This window comes from Astyanax mexicanus, chromosome 11 (assembly GCF_023375975.1).
Source record: "Astyanax mexicanus isolate ESR-SI-001 chromosome 11, AstMex3_surface, whole genome shotgun sequence".
NCBI classification, from domain to species: domain Eukaryota; kingdom Metazoa; phylum Chordata; class Actinopteri; order Characiformes; family Acestrorhamphidae; genus Astyanax; species Astyanax mexicanus.
In genome coordinates, this window is record NC_064418.1 from 11,731,983 (window position 1) to 11,758,518 (window position 26,536).

Consider the following 26,536-nt stretch of genomic DNA (forward strand, 5'->3'; position numbering starts at 1 on the left):
CTGTGTGTTTACTGTGTTAAAACAAGCTACATGAGTCGAACCGCTAGCTAATATTGCCCAGGCTTACCGGAACACTCAGTGTAGCTCTGTGGAGTGGCCTTAGCTTCTTACCGCTAGCGGTTAGTTGCTAATGCTAATGCTCCAGCTTTAGTGGAAATCTGTAAACCTAAGCTTACTATAAATAAACCGAAGTGCTTTACTCACCCAAATAGACAGTTTTTAAGAGAGAAATCTGTATAGATTAACATTCAGAAAATAGATGTTTATTGATGGTTCACCTTATAATGCCCCTTATAGTGCGAAAAATACGGTACTTTTGATCTCTTGAAATGAGGAGGCTTTGTAGAAATTCCGAAAAGTTTCATCAGATATTTTTGTTCAACCCCTTAAATTAAACCTGTTTATACATCAACATTATCTCATATATTTCATATCAAAACTGGTTTGATGGTATGCAGAGCCCAAACCATGAAGATTGTTTCACTGTCCAAATATTTTTGGGCACAACTGTAGAATCTCTTCAAAACTAGGGGTGGCCTGATAGCACTTTTTCATTATGCTGATATCTATCAGATACCATACATTAGTTTGAATGCTTTTCGCCTAACTTCCTTATCCAAATAACAGCATACTTAACCTGTAAAAAATGTAAGAAAAGATTCTTCTTCCCAAAAAAGATTAGAATACTGGTATACAGGTTTCAACACATGTTTTGGGATGTATGGTTAAGCATTTTACGTGATGTAGGCTGATAGAACATATTGAATCATATACATTTTCCATGCAATATTTGAATCTTTATGGAATGGAATCACTAAATTTTTTAAGTGTAGTTTTTATAAATACTGAATAAAACACTTTCAAAATCATTCTTTTAGATTTATTTCAACACTTTATAAGTGCCATAAAATATTACTGTATATAATGAAAAAACAATGTAAGTCATTCCAAAATGTTCCAAAACTGTAGTGAGACGAGTAGCCTAGTAAACTACATTTCTGTCGCAAAACATACATCCAAGTTCAAGTAACCTTTGTTTTACTCCCCAGATTCACTGTCAACAGAATCTCAGAGTCATTGGCATTTACATGGCGTGGTTATTGTGACTTCAAAGTGCTTTATTCTATTCTATTTCTATATTAAATAACAGAATTACACATAGTGGCCGTCATATGAAAACCTTGTTCATTAACAAAACTTAAATTATGCCAGCTGCTGTTTACATTGTGTGGAGGTTTTAGTGTAGTGAACAACAAGAAACGTCCCAAAATGACTTGGAAAACAAAAAACTTCTATGAACACTCTTATGAAGGGTAGCATTAATAGGCCTGTATATAACACCTGCATGTTATAAACATGTATCATTATATATGCCTATTCCAACAGTTTCAGTTTCATATACACTCAACATCAAAAACATGGTTGCACTCGGAAAGAATTAAGTGACAGGATTGCACCTTGGTGGGTAGTCAGTGGTGCACTTGTGTGTACCATTGCCAAGATAGTAATACACAAGAAATTTACCTGAACACATCTCACTTTCAGAGCATATGTCAGCCCTACAACTCCACACTCTCCTGCCCAACAGTGCTCAGCATCACCAGAGTTCTGATCACTGGCACACTCACCTGAATGCTATTCACATACTCTATAAAGGAGCCTCCGGCTATAGACTCTTAGAAGTCTTAGTATTTCAATCTTCTGAACTCTAAGCTCTGAGCAGTTCTAGTCCTAGTGTTTTTGTTTTGGAATTTTAACCTTTTGCCTCATGCTTCGACTTCGTCTTTGCCTAAGACTCTAAATTACCCTGTTTGCCAGTGATTCGACCCTTGTCTGTTTATTGGATTGTGTGTCTTTGAAAAAAAGATCTGCCTCATTTCCTGTTTCCTGTGTACTCCCATCAATATGTATATATATATATATATTTATAAGCTCTGTTGCTATTTAAACTGCGTTGCTATTAACGCAGGTGGAAAGTGTAAATATAAACTGTTTCTGTAACTTTTTACTTTATTTTAAATAGCATTGCAATCCAAAACACTCTTTTTGTGGTGATGCAACCCTTTTTTTGAAGGTGAGTGTAATGTTACCTCAGTGGATGTTAGGAATGCTGCCCTTCATGAAAGTCTTATGACACATTCTTTACATTAATGTTTACATAATATTTTTAAACTACAAGGTTTTGTTGCAACAGAACAACAATATTTACTACAATAAGTGCTGTCAACATTTGGCATGATACACATGAGTAATGGCATATGAGTGCAAGCTGTTGAGTTCAACGTTTGTGGATAATAATGAGGAGTCCCAAGACACACACACACACACACACACACACATATAACACACACAGTGTCTTTCCTTTTGCTTTAGATATTTGTGTGTTTTTTTTTTCAGTTTGTAAATAAGGTTCATTCAGCTAGTGTCCGTTTGTTCAGAGGGCAGATCTGCTTATGCTGCAACTGATGAGGCATCCTTATGGAAACTTCCTGTATAGATCCATACAACTCTGACTCTTTGGAAGTAAAGTCCTTTGCGAATCTGTTTGCCAGTGTGTGGGCGGGCAGTCTTTAGTAGAGTAGAACTGTTGGCATGTGACGTGTGTGTGTGTGTTTGCATGTATGTGTAAATGTTTATGCATTAGGTTGCTTCGCTGGCCAACCAGTCAATGACAAGATACAAGCAATCAGTCGCACAGAAAGGTCTGTAGGTTGCAGCAGCAGCAGCATCAGTATACTATGTGCTCTCAGGATGTTGTCATGTGATGTGTTATTTATGAAGGGCACTTTGGTGTTCAGGGCTGCCCTACACGATGCCTTCACTGCGCTTACTCCTCCACACCACTAGAGCCGTCATGAGCAACGTGACCAGTATGGGCACTATGATAAAAGGCCCCAGGATACGGTTGGGCGGGTCGTGAAGCAGCCGGCCCGACAGTGAGCAGTCCTGGAAGTAGTGCCGGTGCACGCGGATGAAGAATTCGTCCACCAGCCTGTTGGGCCAGAAGCAGTTCATCTTCAGCGCCACCAGGAACGTGCAGTTTGTCAACTCCCCATAGGACCTTCAGGAAAAAAACAACAACAACAAAAAAAAAACATTAAATGGAAAATCTGATTGGCTAAGCCCATGTTCAAAGCATATACAGTGGCTTGCACATTTTGTCACCTTAAACCACAAACTTGAATGTATTGTATTGAGATTTTAATTGATAGATCAACACAAAGTAGCACATCATTGTGAAGTGGAGCAAAAGTGATACACAATATTTAATAAAATAAAATTACATGCAAATGTATTCAGCCCCCTTTACTCTGAAACCCCTAAATAAAGTCCAGTGCAATCGGTTAAGTCACTAAATTAGTTATTATGGTCTAGCTGTGTGAAATTTAGTCTTAGTATAAATACACCTGTTCGGTGTAGGCCAAGGAGCACTGTTCAATCCACCATCCAAAAATGCAACCTACCAAGACATGGCCATTCACCTAGGGTGACCATATTTTCATTTGGGTAAACCAGGACACCTGGTAGCAGGGGCGGGAGGGGTGGGGGTGGTTGAGGGGTGGAGCGTTGTGTGTGTGCTCTTACTGTGAGACTGCGCTGGAAGGCAGGGAGGGAGGGCTCCACGCTGACAGTCACGCTGTCTACTGCTCTCTGGTCCAATGAAGATAATTTAAAAACCTGGACATTTCCTCACTTTCTAAAAAAAAACCCGGGACGCCCGGGACAGGACGTGAAATACGGACATGTCCCGGGAAATACGGACGTTTGGTCACCCTACATTCACCCAAACTAATAGATCAAGCAAGGAGAGCTTGTCAGAGAAGCAGCCAAGAGGCCCATGGTCACTCTGGAGGAGCTGCAGAAATCCACAGCTCAGGTAAGAGAATCTGTCCACAAGACAAGTCATGCACTCCACAAATCTGGCATTTATGGAATATTGAAGAAATCATGCCGTCGGTATGCTTTTTTTTTCAGCAGGTACAGGGAAGTTTGGCACTAAGAAAAAAGAAAATCTGTTGGAAGATGGAAAAGACTTAAAACTGGGAAGGAGATTCACCTTCCAGCAAGACAGTGAGCCTTAACATGCAGCCAGAACTACGGTACAGTGGAATGAATTTGATCTAATAATATTTGTGTTAGAATGGCCCAGACACTCTCTATCCAACCTGGCTTAGCTTGAGCTATTTTGTAAAGAAGAATAGGCAAAAATCTCAAGTCTTAGATGTGGAAAGCTGGTAGAGACATATCCCAAAACACTTGCAGCTGTAAGTGCAGCGAAATGTAATTAACGCATGCAAATGAGGCATTGTGTGTGCTAGTTTGCTGAAAACTGAACCAACTTTTCTTACAAAATACAGTATTATACTGCTTTAAAATACACTGTAAATTTATAGTGTATAATTTCTCCTTCAGTTGAATTGAATTGGTACCATTTTTGGTTTTGAGACAGCAGACATTAAACTTGCTCTCTCTCTCTCTCTCTCTCTCTGTTGTTCCTCTTCTTCCCCTTTCCCCCTCTCTCCATGTGGCCAGGGGTGACCCGGACACCCGCTGGTGTCCCACATTCCACTAGGGGAAAACGAGCCGTGCTCTCTGCGCTCTCGGAAAGCTCGGGCTGCCATTCCCTAAGCCATCTTTATCCCTGCTGGGGAAATGCCACTACGGGCAGCTCACCCCGGAACAGCACTCACCATTAAAAGCTCGCTGGCCAAGCCAGGCGTCGCACACGCGGCCCAGCCACGGTTATAAATAGACTGACCAGGGTGAACAGACTAGGGTAGAGACAGAGAGAGAGAGGGGAGAGAGGGGGCAAGGAGAACAAGTACTAAAAAAGAAATATATATAGAGAGAGAAGGACAGAGAGGGAGACAGATAAACAGAAAAAGAGAGGGGGAGAAAAAAAAAGTGACAAAAGAAACAAGAAGAGGGGAGTGACAAAAAGTGAAAAAGCAAAAACAGTTAGGAAAAAGTGATACCAGGAAAGAATGACAGAGTGACAGAGGGAGTAATTGTGATAGCAAACTGAGATAGAACAATTGACAGAAGCTAAGAAAGAAACTGTAATAGTAGACAAAGTGTGAGTGACAGAACGAGAGAGAAAGTGAGAGAGATATGTCACTGTGTGAGAATAAGTGACATAATGACAGAACAAGTGTAGGAATGAGAGTTGAGTGAAAGAAATAATGAAAATCACAGAATGAGAGAGAAATAGAAAGAATGAGTGACAGAAAGGGAGAAAGAAAGATTAAAGGACAAAAACAGAGTGGCAGAAAGAACAGGTAATAGAAAGAGAAAAGAGTAATAGATGGAGTGATTGGAGATTATAATATTGAGAATAAAACAGAAAGTATGAAAAAAGTAATAGAAGAGAAAAAGAATGAGTGAGTAACAAAGAAAGGAAGAAAATGAAAAAAGAAAGACAGGAAAAATTAAAGGTGATACAAGAGACTGAGTGACAGTAGGAGAAGGAAAAAGTGATGAAAGCGTTACAAAAGGAGAAACTAAGAAAAAATTGACAGAAGAAGAGTGAAAGAAAGAATTTGGGATAGAAAAAGAGCAATAGGGAGAAGAGTAATAGAGAGAATAATGAATGACAGTAGGGAGTGAGAGAAAAGCAAAAAGAAAAGTTTACGAGAGAAGGAAAGAGTGACTGCATAATAGATTGAGAGGGAAAATGATTGACAGAAGGATAAAGTATATGTAATGTAATAGAAGAGGTGTTGAGAGAAAGAACAAGTGACAGCGTGAAAAAAGTAATAGGAGAAATTGTGAGTGACAAAGTGATAAAGAACAAATGATAGATAAGAGAGAGAAAACAGTAAGATAGGAGAGAAATTGGGGAAAAAAAATGTGACAGAAGGAGTGTGAGAGTAAGAAACAACACATAACACATAACAACAATAACAAGTGACAGAAAGATAGAGAGAAAAGTAATAGGAAAGGGATAGAGGAAACGTGAAATAGAGTAAGAAAGGAATCACAGTAGGAGATAGAGAGAAAGGATGAGTAACAGCAGGAAATGTGAGAGTATGAAAAAACAAGTGACAGAAAGAGAACCGTAATAAGGATAGAAATAAACAGAAAAAAAGAGACAGTATTCAGAGATACAGAGAGAGACAGAGTGGGAGAAAGAACGAGTGACAAAGTAAAAAATGTAAGATAGTGGGTGAGAGATAGAAAGTGAGAAAGCACAACTGACAGTAGGAGAGAGTGAGAGAAAGAATGAGTTACAGAAGGAGATAGAGATAGAGAGAGACAGAGATAAAAAGTAACAGGAAAGATTTTAAGAGATGGAGTGAGAAAGAACAAATAATAGACAAGAGAGAAAAAAGTAAAAGCAAAGATAAAGACAACGTGAGAAATAGAATGAGTGAGGGCAAGCATAAAATTACAAAAAAGACAGAGAGAGAGAAAGGGAATAGGAAAGAGATAGATACATAGAAACAAAGTAACAGAAAGAGTGATCAGAGAGATATAGAGAGAGACAGAGTGGGCGAAAGAACGAGTGACCGTGAAAAATGTAATGTTAGATGGTGAGATGGAGTGAGAAAGAACAACTGACAGTAGGAGAGAGTGAGAAAAAAAATGAGTGAGAAGAAGCGTGAGAGTATGAAAAAACATGATAGAGAGAGAAAAGGAACAGGAAAGGGATAGAGAGAAACAAAGTAACAAAGAGAGAGTGATCAGAGAGAAGTAGAGAGAGACAGAGTAAAAAGGGGAAGTGAGAATGAGTAAGAACAACTGACAGTGGAGAGAGAGAAGGAATACTAGAAGAGAAATAGTGTCAAAGACAATGATAAATATAGAGATTGAGAGAAACACTAACAGAAGGAGAGTTAGACTGATAGAAAGAACGAGTGACAGAAGGAGAGAGGGAAAGAGAGAGTGAGATAGAGAAGGGGAGGGAGAAGGAAAGAGAGAAAGAGAGATGGATGGGTTGAGTGTGGTGGAGGTGGAGCTTGGTTGTGATGTGAGCAGAGAGTGGTCAGTGTCCTCTGTCATTACTGAGGGTCATTTCACTCTATCAAAGCCCCTCTAGCTGCATCAGGGGAGAATCACTGAGGCTGAAATGAAAAGAGTGTGTTCAGATGCTTACTCACACACACACACACACACACACAGTCGCATGCTGGTCTGATGGCCAGGGGTAAATGCTGGGGTCAGGGTATTGAGGGTATTGATTAGTACAGTAGCTGTGGGCAGTGTGTAATTAGACTGGCCGATTAAAACAACATGCCAAAGCAAATTCAGTAAACAAAGCTGCGCCAATATTTCATTTTACTTTACATCAACACTAACTAACCACAGTATTTATTTCCACACTCATACAGACATATGCACTATATGGTAGGACTGCACAATATATCGTTTAAGCATCGCCATCGTGATGTGTGATGCGCGATGCACAATGTCACCTAAGGCGATAAAAACAAACACGCCATGTTGCAATGTTTTGATTCTTGACACAGGAAATAGATACACAGTGTTCTGAGTCAGCAGCGCTGTCTCTGTGTCTGCTGCTGACAAGAAACACGAGGGGGAGGGGGAGCACAAGGTGGAGGGGTAGCGGGTGTAAACAAAAGGTAACCTCCACGTGGTTGGACACGTGCCTGTAAACGCAGCGCAGACAGCATGTCCAATGCTGTGCACCTTAGTTCCACACAGTTTTGCACAGATATTTCCTGTTACAGCTGGAATCATGCTTTTAATACCAGAAAAATGCTTATACATTATCGCAATATATATAGTCGAAAAAATGCAATTTTCCAATATAATGCAGCCTTACTATACATTGTTTCTTCTGAAATCAAGGGTACTAAAAATAATGATTGAGTTTATGCTGCTTTTATCAGAGTAACTGTCTCAAGGTTTTGCTGTGATGCTTTAACTGCATTCATTCAGCAACAAGCACCTTAGTGAGGTAAGTAAGGATTTTGGATGGCACCCAACCACCCAAACCCTAGCTTCCTAACTCATCCCAAATTAATTGGATGGAGCATCATCATTCCAGAGAACACAGTTCTACTGTTCCACAGCTCAATGCTGGGAGATTTTATACCCCTCTGGCCAACCCCTGGCGCAAGGCAGGGTGCCAGCATATTGTAGCTGCCCAATGAAAAACAAGTATCTCCATTTTTGTAGATTTTTAGATTACGACATAATTTCAACAAACAAATTGTCTCTGTGTCAAACACTGTGTCAAAATATCTTAATGAATGGACCCATAGAATTTCTCCAAAATTAAAAAAAGTAAAATTGATGTTTTAGGTATACTTGTTCTTCATTGGATAGGGATGATATGTTTGTTTCAGAGAGTCCTGTTGTATTGGCAATACTTCTCTATAGGGACTAGACAAACTGTGTGATAAACTGTGTGTGTGCATTTGCAACTTAAAGTAGCTTAAGGTAGCCGTTCATTAGAAGGGATGTCCACAGACATTTGGACACATAGTGTAGTCTGCAGATAATGAGGGCCAGTGTGAGTGTGTGTCTGTGTGTGTGTGTGTGTGTGTGTGTGTGTGCGCACAGACGCAGTGCATATATGCAGAGCACACACTGGGACTGAGGCCTTTGTCCTGTATTTTGAGTGATGAATGTCTTCATATAGCTCAGCACTGCCAGGGGCTTGGCCTTTGTGCTGATTAGCTCAGTATGATGAATGATTCTCCGTCTTTGTCACAATGATGTTGCAGTGTTGTAGCCAATGTTAGATACAGTGTACAATTACAGGCTTAACATTAAAACCAATGACACTTATTGTTTGTATAAAGTGGTGAATATATTAGGCAGCAAACGAACGGCCAATGCTTGTAGGTGATGTGCTAGCAGGAAAAGCAGGAAAAATGGATGAACATAAGAATCTGAGACACTATGACAAAAAACAGTGTGTCACAACATATTCAGAACATCAGGCAGGTATCGTGGGGGTGTTCCTGGTATGTAGGTCAATACCTACAAAAAGCACTCCAAGGAAGAACAACAATGAAAAAGTGAGGAACGGGTCATGAGCACCCTAGGCGCACTACTGATGTGAAACGATTCAATATATATATATAGATATTGAGAGGTTTTTTGTAAATTTGATACCTTAAAACCACAAAATGTTGAGAAAAAGAAAGATCAACACAAAATAGCACATAGTTGTAAAGTGGAACAAAAACGATGCATGGTTTTCAAAATTTCAATAAAATAAAAATCTGAAAAGTGTGACGTGCAAAAGTATTCAGCCCTCAATCTCAATCTCTATCTCAATACTTAGCACAGCCACCTTTTACTGCAATTACAGCTGCAAGTTTTTTGGGGTTTGTCTACCAGCTTTGCACATCTAGAGACTAGAGATAATGAGATTTTTGCCCATTCATTTTTACCAAATAGCTCAAGCTCATCCAGGTTGGATGGAGAGTCTCTGTGAGTGTCTGTGATTTGTGAGCAAATTTCCCATCAAGTCTGACCAGCTTCCCTGTCCCCTGTGCTAAAGAAAATCATCCCTACAGCATGATGCTGCCACCACTATGTTTCACAGTGCGGATGGTGGGTTCAGGGTGTGATGGAAATGTATTTATTTAAGGTGATTCATAATCAATAAGGAGGGTAAATTATTTCTTAATCATGTATGTAAATGTGACTGGAGGTACGTGACAAGCTGCAGAGATTAGAATGTGCGTATGTTGCTAACATGGGCGTGCGGGACAGGTGACCACATGAACACATCCCTCGGGCATCAACCATAAAATATACGTGACACAAGTTACTGACCAGCGCACTGGATGGTTCTGAAAGCTACGTGTCACTAAATTGTAAGCTTCACCCACGCCCCAGGCTGTAGGAATGCACCGGACCGGGCTGGCCAAGACTGGCCAGGTGATGTACCAGGATACGTGGACTTTTTACCATAAAAGGTAATATGCTTGAGGGGATCTAAAAAGGTAAAAATACGCTGATTTGTTGGCTATACGGGGGGAGAGACTTGAACGCATGCTTTGTAATGTATTCTGTCTTTTCTCCAATTCAATAATTTCATTTTACCTGATCCAGATTCAGATTTCCGTGTTTGTTCTGTCACTAATCTTTTTTTTTTTTTTTACACCACAAGGGTGATGAGCAGCGCTTTGCATTTAGGCCAAAAGTTCAACTTTGGTCTCATCTGACCAAAGCATCTTCTTCCACATGTTTGCTCTCTCCCCTACATGGCTTGTGGTAAACTGCAAACAGAATGTGTTATGTCTTTCTTTCAACAATGGATTTCTTCTTGCCACTCTTTCATAAAGGCCAGTTTTGTGGAGTGCACAACTTATAGTTATCCTTCGGACAGATTCTTCCACTTGAGCTGTGGATTTCTGCAGCTCCTCCAGAGTGACCATGGGCCTCTTGTGGCTGCTTCTCTGACCAATGGTTTCCTTGCTCGATTTGTCAGTTTGGGTGAATAACCATGTCTTGGTAGGTTTGCAATTGTAGAATACTTTTTAATCTTTTCGATAATAGATTAAACAGTGCTCATTGGGATGCTCAAAGCTTGGAATATGTTTTCAAAGCCTAACCCTGCTTTAAACTTTATCTCTTACCTGTCTGGTGAGTTCTTTGGTCTTATATGTATAAGTAGTAATAGTAGTAATAGTGTTGCGACACTTCGAATTATCTAATTAATAATTTTCTTGCACCCCTAGTCCTGTGGTTTGTTGTGACAAGAGTATTAGGCGGGTGTTTTTTTAACATTATAGCTGCTTAAGAAATACTGCTTGATAATATGTCTTATAAGTCAGACATTATTTTTTGACGTTTTTATCTACTCTATGGCTTGTTTATGGTTTTAACGTTTAGTTTTTTTTGTGACTGTTCTCGTTAAGCAGCTATAAAAGATGCTATACGAATATATGAATAAACAATAGTATTACTATTCATGTGCTACATGTTGAAATGGAATGACTTGTTTAATTCAAGTATAATTACTATTTGCATAAGAAAATATCAAATTTGAGCTTTTATGATGCACTGAATCGTTCCCTCAAGTATCGTTTACTCACTGAAGACATTTAAACTTAGGCTGCAGTCTGGTGTGACCTTTCTAAACAGAAATAACCCCTGGGGGAGTCTCTATTGGCAATAAGACATCAGTGTAAAAGATGATTTGGGGGATCTAATTGTTGGGCTGTGGTTGGTCTCATTACTGCGCCGTCAGGTGCTGTTATGGTATATTTAGCAGAGAAGGCAGTGGAATTGGAGAACCTGCTTGTATAATCTCTCCTGTCACTTCTGGGGGAGGGTCATCTGGACTAGAAACTGGCCTGAATTACTAAGTGGTAAACAAACCAGTGGAGGAATAAGAAAACATTGTCCCTTAGAACATTTAGAAACATCACATCGTGTTCTCATGAATTTCCCAAAATGTTTTGACAGGTTCTTGCACTTAAATGTAATGCAGCCACTGTTTTGCTCTCGTATCTCCAGTCGGGTTTCATGTTAGCAGCGCTTCGCTTGGCTTCAGTTTCAAAGTAAACTGCTTACATCGGAAAATGAGTTATTTATGCTATGTGTGCGTCCAAGCAAAGCGCCTGCTTGTGAACTTCTAACAGATAAATAGACAAATTTTCAATGTCGGAGTCATTTGGTTTGGTGTGAGGTGATCAGAATAGATGTCTTATCAAAGGCCCTATTCACACCTGGCATTAATAACATGCATTCTGGGGTATTGTCCTCTTTTCTTTACTTGTGCTTTAGCGCCACCTACTGGCAAGGTTATATATGCAGTTTAAAGACTGTGAGCTTTGAGTTTAGAGGCGTGGGCTGTTGATGTCATTTTTGAGTGTCTAGCCTAAGCGATGGCTGTGGAAAACATGGATGTTATTCTTGTATTCGATATTTGGTCTTAGATGGCATCGCCTGTGTGTAAAATGTTTATTTCTGATGTTTATTTCTCTATATTTTCAAGCATATGGGAAGTTATGTGAATGTAAATTGGATTAAGCAGATTAATTTACTAAATGCTATTCACCCGTGCTTACTATAGATAATGCGAATTAATTTCTAGCTCATTTATTTTCCTGGTACAATGATACTTCAGTTGATGTTTTATGTTAATTTCTTATCAGTTTTACCCTTTTCTAAATGACTTTAGAAAAGAGAGAAATATTGGATTTTCTTGTCAGTGTGATTATTGAAGAGGAGTTTAGCTTAGCTTGTTGACACAAGCAAGGCACTTTTCGTTGAGGAAAGAACACTGGATGTTCTGATCACAAATGACTGCAAAAAAGTATAACTGTTCACCCTGAATTTTAAATGGGTCTCCTATGATTGCTTCTGATTGGATTTCACAGCTACATTAACAGTCTTCTAGTAGTAAGGTGCCAAGATCACATGCCACAAGATCTTGCAAGATTACAGTGGCATGATATTTCTCCTCAGGTGTTAGATGTGTCTCAGGAGACTTACGCATACAGGTAACCTAAACAAATGTTTGATTATTATGGTGGCAAACATCAGCGCTGGTCTGCTCGAGCTTACACTTTTTTCATTAACTCCAGTCACATTTGCATCACCTGCAAAAAAAAACCCAAGAAACACTTTTGCTTGCTATACCTATATAGATCATTCATATAATAGACAGTAACGCCTGTGGTCTAAACTTCCTTCAGCCTTTGAGTGTTTTTCTAACAGGCCGGTACTGAAAGCACAGCTGGGAAAATAGAAAAAGCTCAGAGCCCATACAAGTCACAGATTGAATTTCCAAACGGTTTAACACCAATATATATAGCCAGTTAGGGAGATTGCAGGGTGCCGGGGACAAAGCTCCACATGACCATGGGACTGTGCTGATTGTTATCAACCCTGACATTGCACTCGAATCCAGGTCTGCAACACTCTCTGACCTGTAGTTTGCAGAGTCTGCTAAAGCTTTCTCATGTTTTCTTTTTTCAGTCAAACGTGGGGTTCTGATTTACCTTTCCAGCAATCCTACAAGCATTTCTCTCAGAAGCATTTCTTCTTCTTTCTCATCCTATAGACCTCCACAGATCCTTTTAACTTTACAAGAAAAACATTAATTAAAAAACACTTAGAGCACATCTCCTATTTTGTGGAAATCAGTTATTGTAATGTTTAGAGTTTTAGGAAGCTGCTGAGAGGAGCTCCTGCCCACTGCAGATTGTTGTGACAGGATGGGTTTTTCATAAAGCTACGGAATTTGCACCAGTTAAATATAAAGTAATAAAATCAAGTCCTATCACATGGAATCTATAGAGTGCTGTACTGACCTGTGGGATATGTGTGTGGGGTCTCCTGCATTGAATGTGGATGTGATTTCTGCAATTTTAAGTTGTTTGTCTGTCAGCCCAGATCATGCTTGTTTCCACCTGCTGCAGTGTGTGGTACACATGTGACACTGTGGATCGAGGAGTGATTTGAGTGATAGAATTCTGTTAATTCACATCACCTTGCCATGAGCACACTGGTCAGATCAGACAGGGATACAGCTATGGAAAAAATTAGGAGACCACTTCAGTTTCTCTTTTTTTCCTCAATTTTGCTATTTAAAGGTGAGTAAAATGAACATTGTTGTTTTATTTTATAAACTACGGACAACATTTCACCCAAATTCTAAATAAAAACATTGACATTCAGAGCATGTATTTGCAGAAAATGAGAAATGGTGGAAATAACAAAAAAAGATGCAGATCTTTCAGACCCCAAATAATGCAAAGAAAAAAGTTGTAGGGTTCAGAAATCAATATTTGGTAAAATAACCCTGGTTTTTAATCACAGTTTTCGTGCATCTTGGCATGTTCTCCTCCACCAGTCTCACATTCTGCTTTTGAATAACGTTATGCCACTCCTGGTGTAAAAATTTAAGCAGTTTGGTTTGATGCCTTGTGATCATCCATCTTCCTCTTGATTATATTCCAGAGGCTTCAATTTGGTAAAATCAAAGAAACTCATTTTTAAGTGGTCTCTTATTTTTTTCCATATCTATATACATATATATATATATATATATATATATATATATATATATATATATATATATATATATATATGAATCAATATATATATAAGGCAGATGTGAGAGTCAGCCAGCAGCCAGGAGGCTGAAGCTTAGGACATGCTGACTGGAACACACATTAATGTGTACTCTCAATCGATCTTTCAAAGTCATTAATGTCACCAAGTGCCTATCTGTCCTGTTGTGTTTCGCTCAGAGCAGAAAGCATGGAAACAATCTCGTAAGCCCTGGGATCAGAGTGGGAGGCATGTGTGTGCGGTCCACAGGTGGCCCATACTGATATGAGAATCACAAATGAGGAAAATGTCCTCATAACATAGGCTATAGAGCTGCTGTGTGTTTACATACGCGGAGGACTTAACGAGGCTTCTAGAAATGAATATACTGTATACAGAAAAGTATACAGTGGCTGCACCTTGGCTATATCTCTGTATTTAATATGAAATAATGCAGCAGTGTCACAAACATGCTCCAGAATTATATTCAGTTATATAAACACCATCAATCTCAGAGCTACAGCTCTGGAAAAAATTAAGAGACCACTTTAGTTTCTGAATCAGTTTCTTTGATTTTGCTATTTATAGGTTTGTGTTTTTAGTAAAATTAACATCTCCCAAATAACAAATGAAAATATAGCCGCAAGCGGCAATCATCGGGTTCAAGCACCAACTTGCACAATGGTGCCTACTGGAGCATTGAATGGTGATGTGTAAGAAGGTCTAATATGATTGGAGATGCCCTGTCACATTTAGAAATTATCAAGTTTTTCACCTGTTATTAATGTTGAGCAGAGGCCTTTCAACCTGATCAGTGCTTAAATTCACATGTAAATCTAGTGAACTTTGTAGGATATTCATTAAGTGAGCTAGAACTAGTCAAAAGGTGTCTACATGTTATTGGTATTGATCAGGTGGCTTCAACCAGAATGTTCACAAAGTGGTATTCAGATTGACCTTTGAACCTTTGCAGAACAAGCTGAAATGTTTGACCAAACAAGTTAAAATTAACACAAAGGAGTGAATGTTCTGATATGACATGTAATTACGAAGTTATTATAAATCTAGTTCTGAATTAAATGGCGCTTCATCAAGCACCAACTAGCACAATGGTGCCTACTAGAGCATAGGATGGTGATGTGTAAGAAGGTCTAACACAATTGGAGACATTCTGTCACATTTAAAATGATCAAAAGTCTTTCACCTGTTATTAATGTTGAGAAGAGGCACAAAGGAGTGAATGTTCTGATATGACATGTAATATCAAGTTATTCTTAATCTAGTTCTTTATTAAATGGCGCTTCATCAGAGTGATATTGTACAGAGGTCTTTAACATTGTGAGATTACAGCAAATACTGCAGAGTTACAGCAATTTAGGTTAGAAATTCCAAGGACGCACAGATTGCTTGATGCCTGGAGAGTATTGTATGTGAAATTTTCACAAATGTTTTTAATGAACATTTACCTAGAGACTCTACAGTGTGCAGCAAGACTGAAATGGAGGTGATAGGCCAAATATCCAGAGAGTAGTTTCAATATAGCTATTTTCAAACAATTAGCAATTACGAATGAACAAAGCACTTTTTAAACATAGTTGTATTGAGAAATTTGTCAGAGCCACTGTACTAAATATGGCAAAAACAATTAGATGTCAAAATAGTACAGCATGATTGACATATACTCGTTTTTTTGGAACAGCGCCCCCCAGTGGGCGGATTGTTTCAGCACTTTGCAGGTCACTACAGTGTCTCCACCTGAACATAACTGCCAAATATCATCCAGATTGGGCAACATTCAGCCTGCCAAAATGTCTGCTGAATGCTGATTGGCTGATGGTGTTCAGCCATGTTGATTGATTAAGTTGCCCTTTGAACATCCTTTAGAGGCTGTATGATAGATTCTGCATGCAAAGTTTCAACTTGCTAGGTTGCACGGTTGCTGAGAAACAGTGCTCCAAATTTACCTCTTGAAGTGAATGGGGCATATATCCGGAAGGACTAATTTGCATATGGCGGCCATATTGTTTACATATTTCAACTTTTTCTTAATGAATATTGAAGCGCATGCTCTCACGAGTGTTTTGATACCAAACATGCCAGGATTGGTCAAAATTGCTAGGACTAGTTTGCAAAAGTAGGTTTTGCATATTATGCAAATTAGCACAAAATCTATATAGACGGAAGTGCATGGTCCAAATTGGAAAGTTGTTGGTATTGACCCAAGGAATTTTGAATGTAGGTCTTATGGTTTTTGAGTTATTGAGAAAATTGTGAAAAATGAATTTCCTTGTTTATAGCGCCACCACTTGACCAATCGGTGCCATTTTTGTTGTCCACCGAGATGCACTGATCCTACATCTACCTACCAAGTTTCATTTCTCTATGACTTACGGTTTAGGCTGCACAACTGTTTTTACAGGAGAAAAAGAATAATAATAATAATAATAATAATAATAATAATAATAATAATAATAATAATAATAATAAGAAGAAGAAGAAGAAGAAAAATCTTAGCAAAAACAATAGGGTTCTACGCACCTTCGGTGCTTGAACCCTAAATATTGTAATTTAGAGCATTTATTTGCAGAAAATGAGAAATGGATGAAATAACAAAAAAGGTACAGAGCTTACAGACCTCAAATAATGCAAGGAAAACAAGTTCATATTCATAAAGTTGTAATCAATATTTGGTGGAATAACCCTAGTTTGTAATCACAGTTTTCAGGCATCTTGGCATGTTCTCCTCCACCAGTCTTACACACTGCTTTTGGATAACTTTATGCCACTCCTGGTGCAAACATTCTGACTTTGAGGCTTTGAGCGCTTGTTCTTTCATTTCAATGTCAAGACATGACAAAACATGTGATCCACAATCCAAGGCAGTCCAATCAGTTGAGAACTCAGGAACTTAAACAAAAATAACACCATAGCATGTTTCTGCAGCTGCCATTGTCCCAGTCCTTGTACACATGTCCAGTTATGTAACATTTCTTGACCTGTCCATTAACCTTCTAAACTATTTTTAGAATGTGCAATATTTAGATTGTAGACTCCTTTTGGACTCCATTCAGCACAAACCAGACAACATCACTGTCCCACTGTGCTCTAATTTTAGAGTCAGAACGCAGGAAATGATCTTCTTATGTCTATTACTTAAAGGTCATATTTGTGCAGATGTTGCTGCACAGTAGGGCTGCAACAGTATATCACAGTATTACTGTATTACAGTATTTCATTAAAGCATTTCCAAAATAATAATATTAAACATAACTACATATATAAATATATTATAGACTTGTACACATTCACTGATTCCAATGGAATAAAGCATATTAGTTACATTTTTAGATGGATTGAGGTCAAATCAGTTTCAGTTCTCTCTGTGAATTTCTTCTTTCTTCGTGGTGTGTGTTTGAGTGAGGCTAAGCAGCGGCTGAAGTGAAAAAGACATGTGCAGGCACAGGTAAGATTTTCTGTTTGCTGGACTTTTTTCACCAATACTGGTAATATAATAATAATAGGCAATTTGTGCCCTCTGGGACTCCTGGACATAGATGGCTGTGATGTCACTGAATATAATACCCAATAGGCTTCTCTTACCAACTGTTTAACTGTTTTTAATAAGGATTTTTATTTTTATTTTTTACATTTACCATTTTTTTTATTTGCGATTGTTTGATTTATGAAAACAATGGCATTCATCATTACAAGAACATTTTAACTAAATGAATGGTTCAAAAACATAAGTCAATAATGCTGTAGAATGTATTTCTTACTTTGTTCTACTGCTGCATTTTACACAAAAAACAAGCACTGTTCCCATTAATCTGTAGACCTTTATTACACAGTGAAGTAGAGTACGAAGTTTTAGGAACATCCCTTGCTACTTTCAAGAAACTCCTTAAGACTCTTCAAAGAACACTTACTCTCTGATAAATGCTTTTCTTTCACTTTTTGAAAATTTTGCATGTTCTTTATTGCTTATGTACCCGTCATTCATTTAGATAAAAGCATCTGGTAAATACAATGTAATGTAAAGCAAAAAATGATTCTATCTGTAAAAGTCTCTCTCTCTTTCTCTTTAAAAAACTATATCCCATTTGCTGTATTGCTCAAAGTGCAGACAGTCAGTGAAGTTCTGCTCATAAGCAGATGGAGCCCATGTGGAGAACAGTAGTGCCTCATTGAGTGTCAGCAGGAGGTATCGGAACCCAGGGCCAGAGATCGGCCTCAAGCAACTCAGCAGTGTTCATTAGAGAACCGGGCTGAAGGAAAAGGCTTTTCTCGCAGGGTACTGATTTCTTAAGAGTCACGTTTGCGGCTAAAAATATCGGAGACTCTTCGAAGTACAATTCCTAAATCTAGTGTTGTGCCTCTTGTTCGACTGGCGACAGATTTAGCCACTTTAGCAGAGAAAAAATAGACCCCAGCCAGCTGGTGCTTTTTAGAGAAGTTGAGTCAGTGTGGCTAAATCTAGAAAGGCTAATTGGAGTCAAAGAGGTTAGAATGAGGGTCACACTGACTACACTCGCACTACACTAGAACTGGCCTTATAGCCTTATGTAGTTCAGATGACCAGAACAGACAAAAAGATTTTAATGGGGTCATGTTGTGCAAAACTGGACTTGATGTGTGGAGACTTTGATGAACTTTCACCATTTTTTTTCTATAATCGAGGTTGTGACGATACAACCATGAACTTCAGCCAGAAGCCCTCTAATCCCACTCAAAAAGGGATATGGAGTATGATTTCTGTCAGCACTCTTTAGCTTTGAGTTACTGGAGTGGAAGAACTGTGCAAAACATTAACTAGTAATGGGAAGCAAAGTTAAAACCACCCTCCTAAAAATGTGTTGGTCCCCCACAGTACCAGAGAAACACCTCTTAGCTTCTGTGGTATCTGACTTCAGGACCTCTAAAAAAACTGCATCCCACACTGCATTGCATTGGTCCTCCAAGCAGTGCCCCTACCTTTTTTGATCACACACTATATTGGAATAGTTTAGTATTCCAACAGGACAATGATCATCCACATGCTGCTGCCATCTCAGGAACTTGTCTTGAAGACACAGATGCTATGCCATGGGCAGCAGCATTGCCAGACCTATCCCTGAATAAAACATGTGAGATGCTATTTGATTGCAATGTGCACAAGCGCAATAGTCACATCGCAGGACGTGCAATGTGGTGCGCTAAAATTTTTGCAATGCAAGGAACAGTGAAAAAAAAAAATAAATAAAAAATGAGGCTTAGGATGCATTTAAAACCTAAAATTTCAGAAGACAAACGTCTAGATGAGATTAATATCATGACGTTGAATCACTGACATCTGAAGAAATACGGTGAAAAATCTTTTTAATATTGCCATATACAGTGCTAGTCAAAGATTTGGATACACCTCTTCTTTATTCAATGTGTTTTCCTTCGTTTCATATTTTGGTATCACATCTAGCTTGGAAGTCAGATCTGCACAGTGTGTTCATGAGGTATAGTGACCTGGAATAGTTTTCTCAGCGTTTTGAAGGAGTTTCTGGAGGTGTTGAACTGTGAAGCTCCAGCTCATCCCACCCCATTCAATCACCATCTCAGTTGATCAGGTTTAGATCAGGGGATTTTGGAGGACTAACACTTTTTTTTATTTACTACCTATTCCCTTTTGTCCTTTCTGTTGTGTTTTAATCTTTACAGTTTATCTACAAAGAAGAAAATACATTCATGAGTAAAACAATAAAAGAGATGGTGTGTCCAATCTTTGACTGGTACTGTATTTCGCAGAAAAACTAAATATTGCAATGCCAGTATTTTCTAATATTGTGCAGTTCTACACTCCACCCTAACTGCAAAATCTGTAGGAATATCTGCATGGGATGGATTATCACTGGACACCATTAGGAACCTCTACAACTTCAGGATGTCTGAAATGTCTGGCATGTCATGTTACAGGTGTACGTATTACACACTACTTCTGTATGTGTAGCTGATTTAATATCATTTGAACAATATACTGTTCCTGGTCATTTTTATCTTCTGAAAAGTATTGCAATTTGACATTTCCTTGCTAAATTTGTTTATGAGTGAATATTTTGCTTTTTTCAGAAGACTCATAAATATGTTTTACTGATCAGCTCACATCAGTTTATAGTATGTAGTAATAATCTTGATTTTCATCAGTGTTTTGGGTCTGATTTATTCCAGCATAAGCAGAAAACCCAAGGTGGGCTGCTAAGGGCTGGAATTAAACAGACGGGATATGACTGTGCACAATGATCCTTTTTATGTTCATTCTCAATCTAATTCGCTCCATGAAGGAAAATATTGCATGTGTTAAATGGTCTTTGCCCACCCTAAGCGACGATTTATTTTCAATCATTTCTTTCTGGGTTCAGAGATTTCCTTGGAAAAGTCAGGCCAAGTGTGTCTGACTGCAAATGACCCAGTGAGCAGCAGGGTGGCTGGGGAGGGCAGTCTGCCTCTGTGGAAGTTTAATGCTATGTTCCACGTCGTTGTGACCAGTACTGGTGTGTTGCTTCTTTGATCTTGCGGTAATAACCTTGCTAAGCCGCAACTTATTGACCTCAGAGCATCTGGGGTCTTGCCGTTCACTTCTGCAGCTTCGACGAGGGGCGACCAGCATGCTGCTCTTCCGCTGACTCATGGCCGCAGGTCGCTGGCTCCGCGCCGCCCCTAAAACAGCAGCGATCTGCCCGAGCTCAGCTCGTGTGCATTATTGAGCAGGCGAGTGGATGAGCCCGTGGTGAGAGACGGGAGCCATGCATATTTCAATGAGCTCTTTAACGGCTGAGGGTTGTTGAAGCCAGGGCCTGGCGAAGGCACCCCGTGGCCTTGCCAAGAAAGTGCCCTGATGTGCCACAGGCCATACTGAGCAGCAGAGCATCTGGGTGTGTGGAAGAAACTTTTAGCTGGCAGTTCTAAACAATGCTCTTTGTATGTAGTTAGTTATTTTGCTTATATTTAAGCATCAAGCAGTCCCTGTTTGAAGGTACATATGCTAGTTTAAACTAACTTGTTCTAAGTTCATAGGGTTTCTAAAGTATTAACTGGTGTAAATTGTACTCTTATGCACTCTTATGTCTAAAGACATAGTCTGGCTAAGCAACACAAGTAGCAGAATTTGCCTTTGAGTAAGTAAACAGTTGAATGAGGTTCACTTTAATACATCACAATACATTGCAATTTAATTAACACTATTTTGAGTGTTTTTTTATAAAGGTTTAATAAACTATTAACAAAGTATCAGTAACATATTAACAAACAATCAGTGTCCTAACAGTAGTGAAGATTTTGAATACTCAAAGGTAAATATTGTAAAGATACTATTGATGCATTACATATATTTAGTAGATGCACTGTTGATATTTTACATGAAATAATCTTAATATTCTAATTCCACGAATTTGCTCCTTCCACCCGAAATATATAGCCCTAACCTTACCCTAAACCTAACCCTAACTTAACCCTAAACTTACCCTGTCACATACTGGCAAAGCAAGGCTGACGGATGAATAACACAATAGCCATCAACTAACAGGTTAGCACCTAAGCTATTATATGTATTTTCCTTTCTGCTCTTGATTCTAAAGCTAGTAATGTTCATTGAAACAAGTTGTTATCCCTTGATCCCTTGATTATCAAGTTGATTTAATAGATTTTTTTCTTTGTTATGTCAACTGCTTTGCTGTTTCATGTAAGTTTTATGACTCAGGTAAATGACATAGATTTGTATTTAATCTTCTTTTCAATTTTATTTAACTAAAATATAGGTTTAAAAATTAAAGAAAGAAAGATAATGCTATACAGTTAACAGTAAAGCACACAGCCAACACAGAGTTAGCAGTTAATCATAATACATAATATATATGATCTACAAGTTTACCTAAAGTAGCTTGGGGGAGTAACTACACACTTACAGTGAGTGTCAGAAACTGGGAGTCACAGCCAGTATGCAAACAAATGTAGAATGTGTAAAACAAACTACACTCAATTATTATGAAGTTGACTCAACTCAAATATTCCAACTAAATGTTTTTGTGGCTGCAAATGTTTACCTAAATTAAAGTACTTGAGAAATGTTTGTAAAACTGCAGTTTTACATAAAACAAACTTTATTTATTTGAGTTCAAACTAATTGTGGGTTTACAGTGTAAGAGAGAATGTATTTGTCAGAGACGGGGCTCATGTTTACCCACAGGGCATCTTTTGGTTGTAGCCCGTAGCTCCCATAAAGCAGAGCATCTCTAAAATGAGACAGCAGTGGTCAAGGTCAGCCCAATCTATCACAGCAAATATTACTCATGTTTAGCGTAATAACTGACTCACTGTTGAAAGGGGGAAGCAAACAAACCAGATAAACAGGCCAAACTTTTAATTAAGGGGACATGCTCAGGCAAGTGAGACACATCAGCAAGCTCACTGTGTTTCATGACTGACTGGTCTAATTAACAGTATCAGTGGGGCAAGCACGTTCCTCTGAAAATACACCCTCAGAACGGCCGAGGCAGCAGCAAAAGCCCGGGAGCATGACAACAAACGCAGAAAACAAACAGACGCTTCCCACACTGTTGCCTCTGCAAATTCCTGAGAGCTCAACAGCAAACGCAGACGTCATTTCTGTGAACACACCTTTCCGCTGGATGTTAGTAAAGCCAGTTCTGTGAGTCCTGAATGTGGGTCAGCCCAGGGTTTAGAGAGCCCAGAGGCAAGCCATGGCTAAGGTAGAGCCAATTTGACCCAAACAAGCTCTTTTAATATGCAAATCCCAACAAAAGCTTTACATCTGCAGCAGCTTTCCCCAGCAGTGCAAACCATGACTAGTAAAGGATGGGGATGGGGCCAGATGGGTCTGTCCAAAAAATGCTGTATTCACAAAGGAAATTTTTTAAAGTGTATAGTGTAAACCCACAATTAGTTTAAACTCAAACAAATGAGGTCTGTTTTATGTACAAATGGATATTTCCAAACATTAGTTGACTATTTTAAATTTGGCAAACATTGCTGGACACATATACTTTCATACAGAGATCTTTGAGTTGAATCAACTTATAATAACCATTGGCAGATTCTTTTCCATCAGCTTCTGGCATAATCTTATTGCATATTGTCATCCAGTTTCTGAAACTCACCATTAGTGTGTAGTGATTCCCCCTGGGGCTAGTAAATCATACTGTATATTAGTGCTGGGAAAAATCATATATGACGATATGGAATTTTTTATATCACCATAACGATATATATATATATATATATATATATATATATATATATATATCAATCATGATATACCACATTTAAGTATGTTTTCAGGTATTCTTCAAAAAATGACAAAATAATATCATTGCTTACTTTTTTCCAACTTTATTTCGAAGTGACATTAAACCCAACTTTCATAAATGAGAATTACTACCTTTTTGTGCAGCAATATATATGTATCAAATGAAAACAGATAAGGTAGATGCAGTAGCTAATTTTTTCAAAATTATACAGGTATTTAAATTGAGTAATTAAAATAAATTTAATTAACATTTTTTTAAAGTATCCGTTAAATAACGTAAAGCAGCGTCATGTCGCAAAACCACATTATGAAGCTTTTTTTGGAAAGATTACTTTATTATCACAAAGTGACCACACCAATACATTTCATCATAGCCTACTTCATATGTTTGCATGAATAATTGATGAAATTAATATAGAAACGATAGGGACGATAGAAGATAAGTAGCACGATAGACACTTTTCTATCGTCCCCACAATATTTAGCGTCATATCGCACAGCACTACTGTATATTAGGATTAACTTCCTGGCCTCTATGTTGTAGGCTGTAAGAATAAGCATCATTTTCTAAGCTGCTAACTCTGTGTTGACTGTATGCTATACTGTTCTCTCTATAGCATTTTCTTTCTTCATCTAATTAATGAAGTACTAAGAGTATTTCAAATCTATATTTTACTTAAATGAAATCCAAGAGAAGAGTAAATACAAATAAATACAAATATATTCCTCTATTCGGACATGACAACATTTAGCACATCAGTGTAGATTAATGTACAACATGCTCTTGGTTATCTTCTCATTTTTATCTGCAATTTTCCCAGCAATCAGCCAATCCTGGAGCAGAGCACTTGAGCACATGAGCATGTGATACTCTTTCATCTGTTGGTCTTACAAATTAATCAACATAACCCAACATACCCAAACTTAACACGACTTGAATGAAGCCCCTCGTCAGCATTTTAAGCCTTGCCTGAGGCAAAGACAGGATGGAGTGTGGTAGGTCACTAAGGACAAGCACTGCCTTGAGTGCTTGTGACAGGGAACTGCTGACAGTGGCAGGCTTGGTCGGACCGGCTAGCATACCGGTGTCACATCTCTTGAACGTCCACTTGATAAGCCTTGAACTTGGTGTCTCCAGAGTAAGTTCAGCTCTGGTTTGGTCTCGATGTGCAGCTAAAATAGATTTTAAAAGCTGTGTAGTATCAAGGGAAGTTCTGGTGCTTTGCGGAGCATTAAGATTAGCTCCTTCTGTCAACCCCTGAAGACAGATGGGCATACTATTAAGAGGCAACCCAGGACAGTGCACCCCTGGGAGGTAACAACTCCGGGAGCTCTGGCTGACAGCTCACTCAAGACTCGGCTGTAGTAACAGATAGCAGGAGGGAAAGTGGAAGTGCCTGTATTCTCAGAGCAGCAGAGGGAACTGCCCTGCGATGCCCTTGCTATCCGGAGTGCTGAAATATTCATGCATGAGTGTCAGCTGCAAGGAGGCTCACTGCTAAAAGGTTGCTGACTCTGTGTTAAACCAGAGTGCTTGGAAACGTGTTGAAGATTTAGAGGGCTGGCTTTACTGTGTTGACTCCAGTCTATTTAGGACACATTTGCAAAGCTGACAGAGGCTTGAAAAATGGGCTGGAAATATAAGAGGCTTAAATGTTTCCATACACTTGCTGTGGTCTTAAGCACTTGTGGGGGAGGTGAGGTGCAATAGCTTTTGTTGGTTCATAAGTGCTGAAGAAATGGAGAGGAAATGGTAGAAGGTGAAATGAGAAGCACTGGATAGAGAAGTACTTACTCTACTGTGTCCTCCCAGCTGCACCAATGGCCCTGGTCCAAAGCTTCCATGTCCAGCTTGAACTTGGCCAGGCAGAACTCCTCGATGGCGTATTCATAATGGCTGCTACATGCCAACGCTGCTGCACAGAGGGTTGCTGCAGGAAAGAAAGGAAATAATTGTAAAATAAATGTAAAAGTAAATGTAGATTAATTACTTGAGCTGACAGGTTAAGAGGATTGGAGGGAAAGAAGAATTTTCCACTCATGATCTGTTACAGGGCTGCTGTGATTGTCATCAGTTAGTTACATTTATAATCTGCTGCTTATTAATGGTCTAGTGTTACACTTAGATAATACAATGTCCAGATTGATTTTGCGTCAGAGGCCTCATAACTCATAAGCCTTGCCTATAATGCGTTTCAGCTTATATAAACCATATCAGATCAAATATACTCTGAAGCATGATATGTGTGTCAAAATTATGATACAATGTAGAATTGTGTTTATTGCTGACCCGGGATGCTGGAAGCTTGAAGCCCTACCTTAAATGCACAATTCATGCTGGTGTCTAGTAGCTGCAAATACTTTGTTTCCTAAAATAAGTTTATTTGGGTGAGTATAGCAAAAAAAAAAAAGACATATATTAGCCGCACCATTATATAAGCCGAAGTGTTCAAAGTTTGTGAAAAAATTAGCGACTTATAGCCCGGAAATGTCGGTAAACTAAAGCAGATTTTAGGATATTGGAAATTAATCATTGGGCATTTTAAGAGTGCAACCAGATAAGATAAAAAAGAATGTCTAAGGGAATTTCCTTATGACAAGTTAGGCTTAATTATGTACACTAGTGCACAGTGCAGTTCTTGACACATCCAGTGTTTCTTCTAATATAAATGCTATTTTCCAGGAGTTTGTTCTATTTTTGTTGCAGTAACAGCTTCTACACTTCTAGGAAGGCTTAACACTACATGCTTGAATACTACTAAGAGGATCTGATTATATTCAGCACCACAAGAGCATCAGTGAGGGTTGGTATCGAGGTTGGGCACTGGGTACTGCCACTCCAACTCATCCCAAAAGTTCTGAATGGAGCTCCATCACTCCAGAGAATGCAGTTCTCTGCAGTCACTTCTCCACGACCCATTTCTGGGAAGTTATACCACCTCAAAGTCAATGTCAATGTCAAAGTTTATTTGCCACATAAATAGTAACACACAGAACAATGTCTGAATTGTTTTGAAGACTGGCTGATGACACAAAACACAAGATATAAAAATATAAACAAGAATATATAAAATATATATATATATATAAACATAAACTAAAGATGTCTAATAACACAGATATACGATCATAAATAAGATACGATATATACAGCGATAGTACATAAAAATGTGATTAGTGTGTGATTTGTACTATACATTTATGTAATGTAGGCTTCAGTAGTTAAACGTAATGTGTAAATAATGTTTTAAAGTGTGC

The 26,536-nt window shown here is 38.6% G+C and overlaps 1 protein-coding gene across 1 annotated transcript in view; it reads right to left on the reverse strand.

Annotated features, from left to right (window-relative positions):
• Positions 1–865: 865 nt before the first annotated feature.
• The window catches only part of ramp1 (receptor activity modifying protein 1), a 61,213-nt gene continuing 35,542 nt past the window's right edge, over positions 866–26,536 (reverse strand). Inside the window, exons 2-3 of the mRNA XM_007260574.4 lie at positions 25,074–25,209; positions 866–3,061 (exon numbers count right to left, since the gene is read on the reverse strand). Coding sequence (XP_007260636.1) covers positions 2,806–3,061; positions 25,074–25,209 — 392 coding nt within the window. The 3' untranslated portion in view covers positions 866–2,805. The remainder of the gene's footprint in view (positions 3,062–25,073; positions 25,210–26,536) is intronic.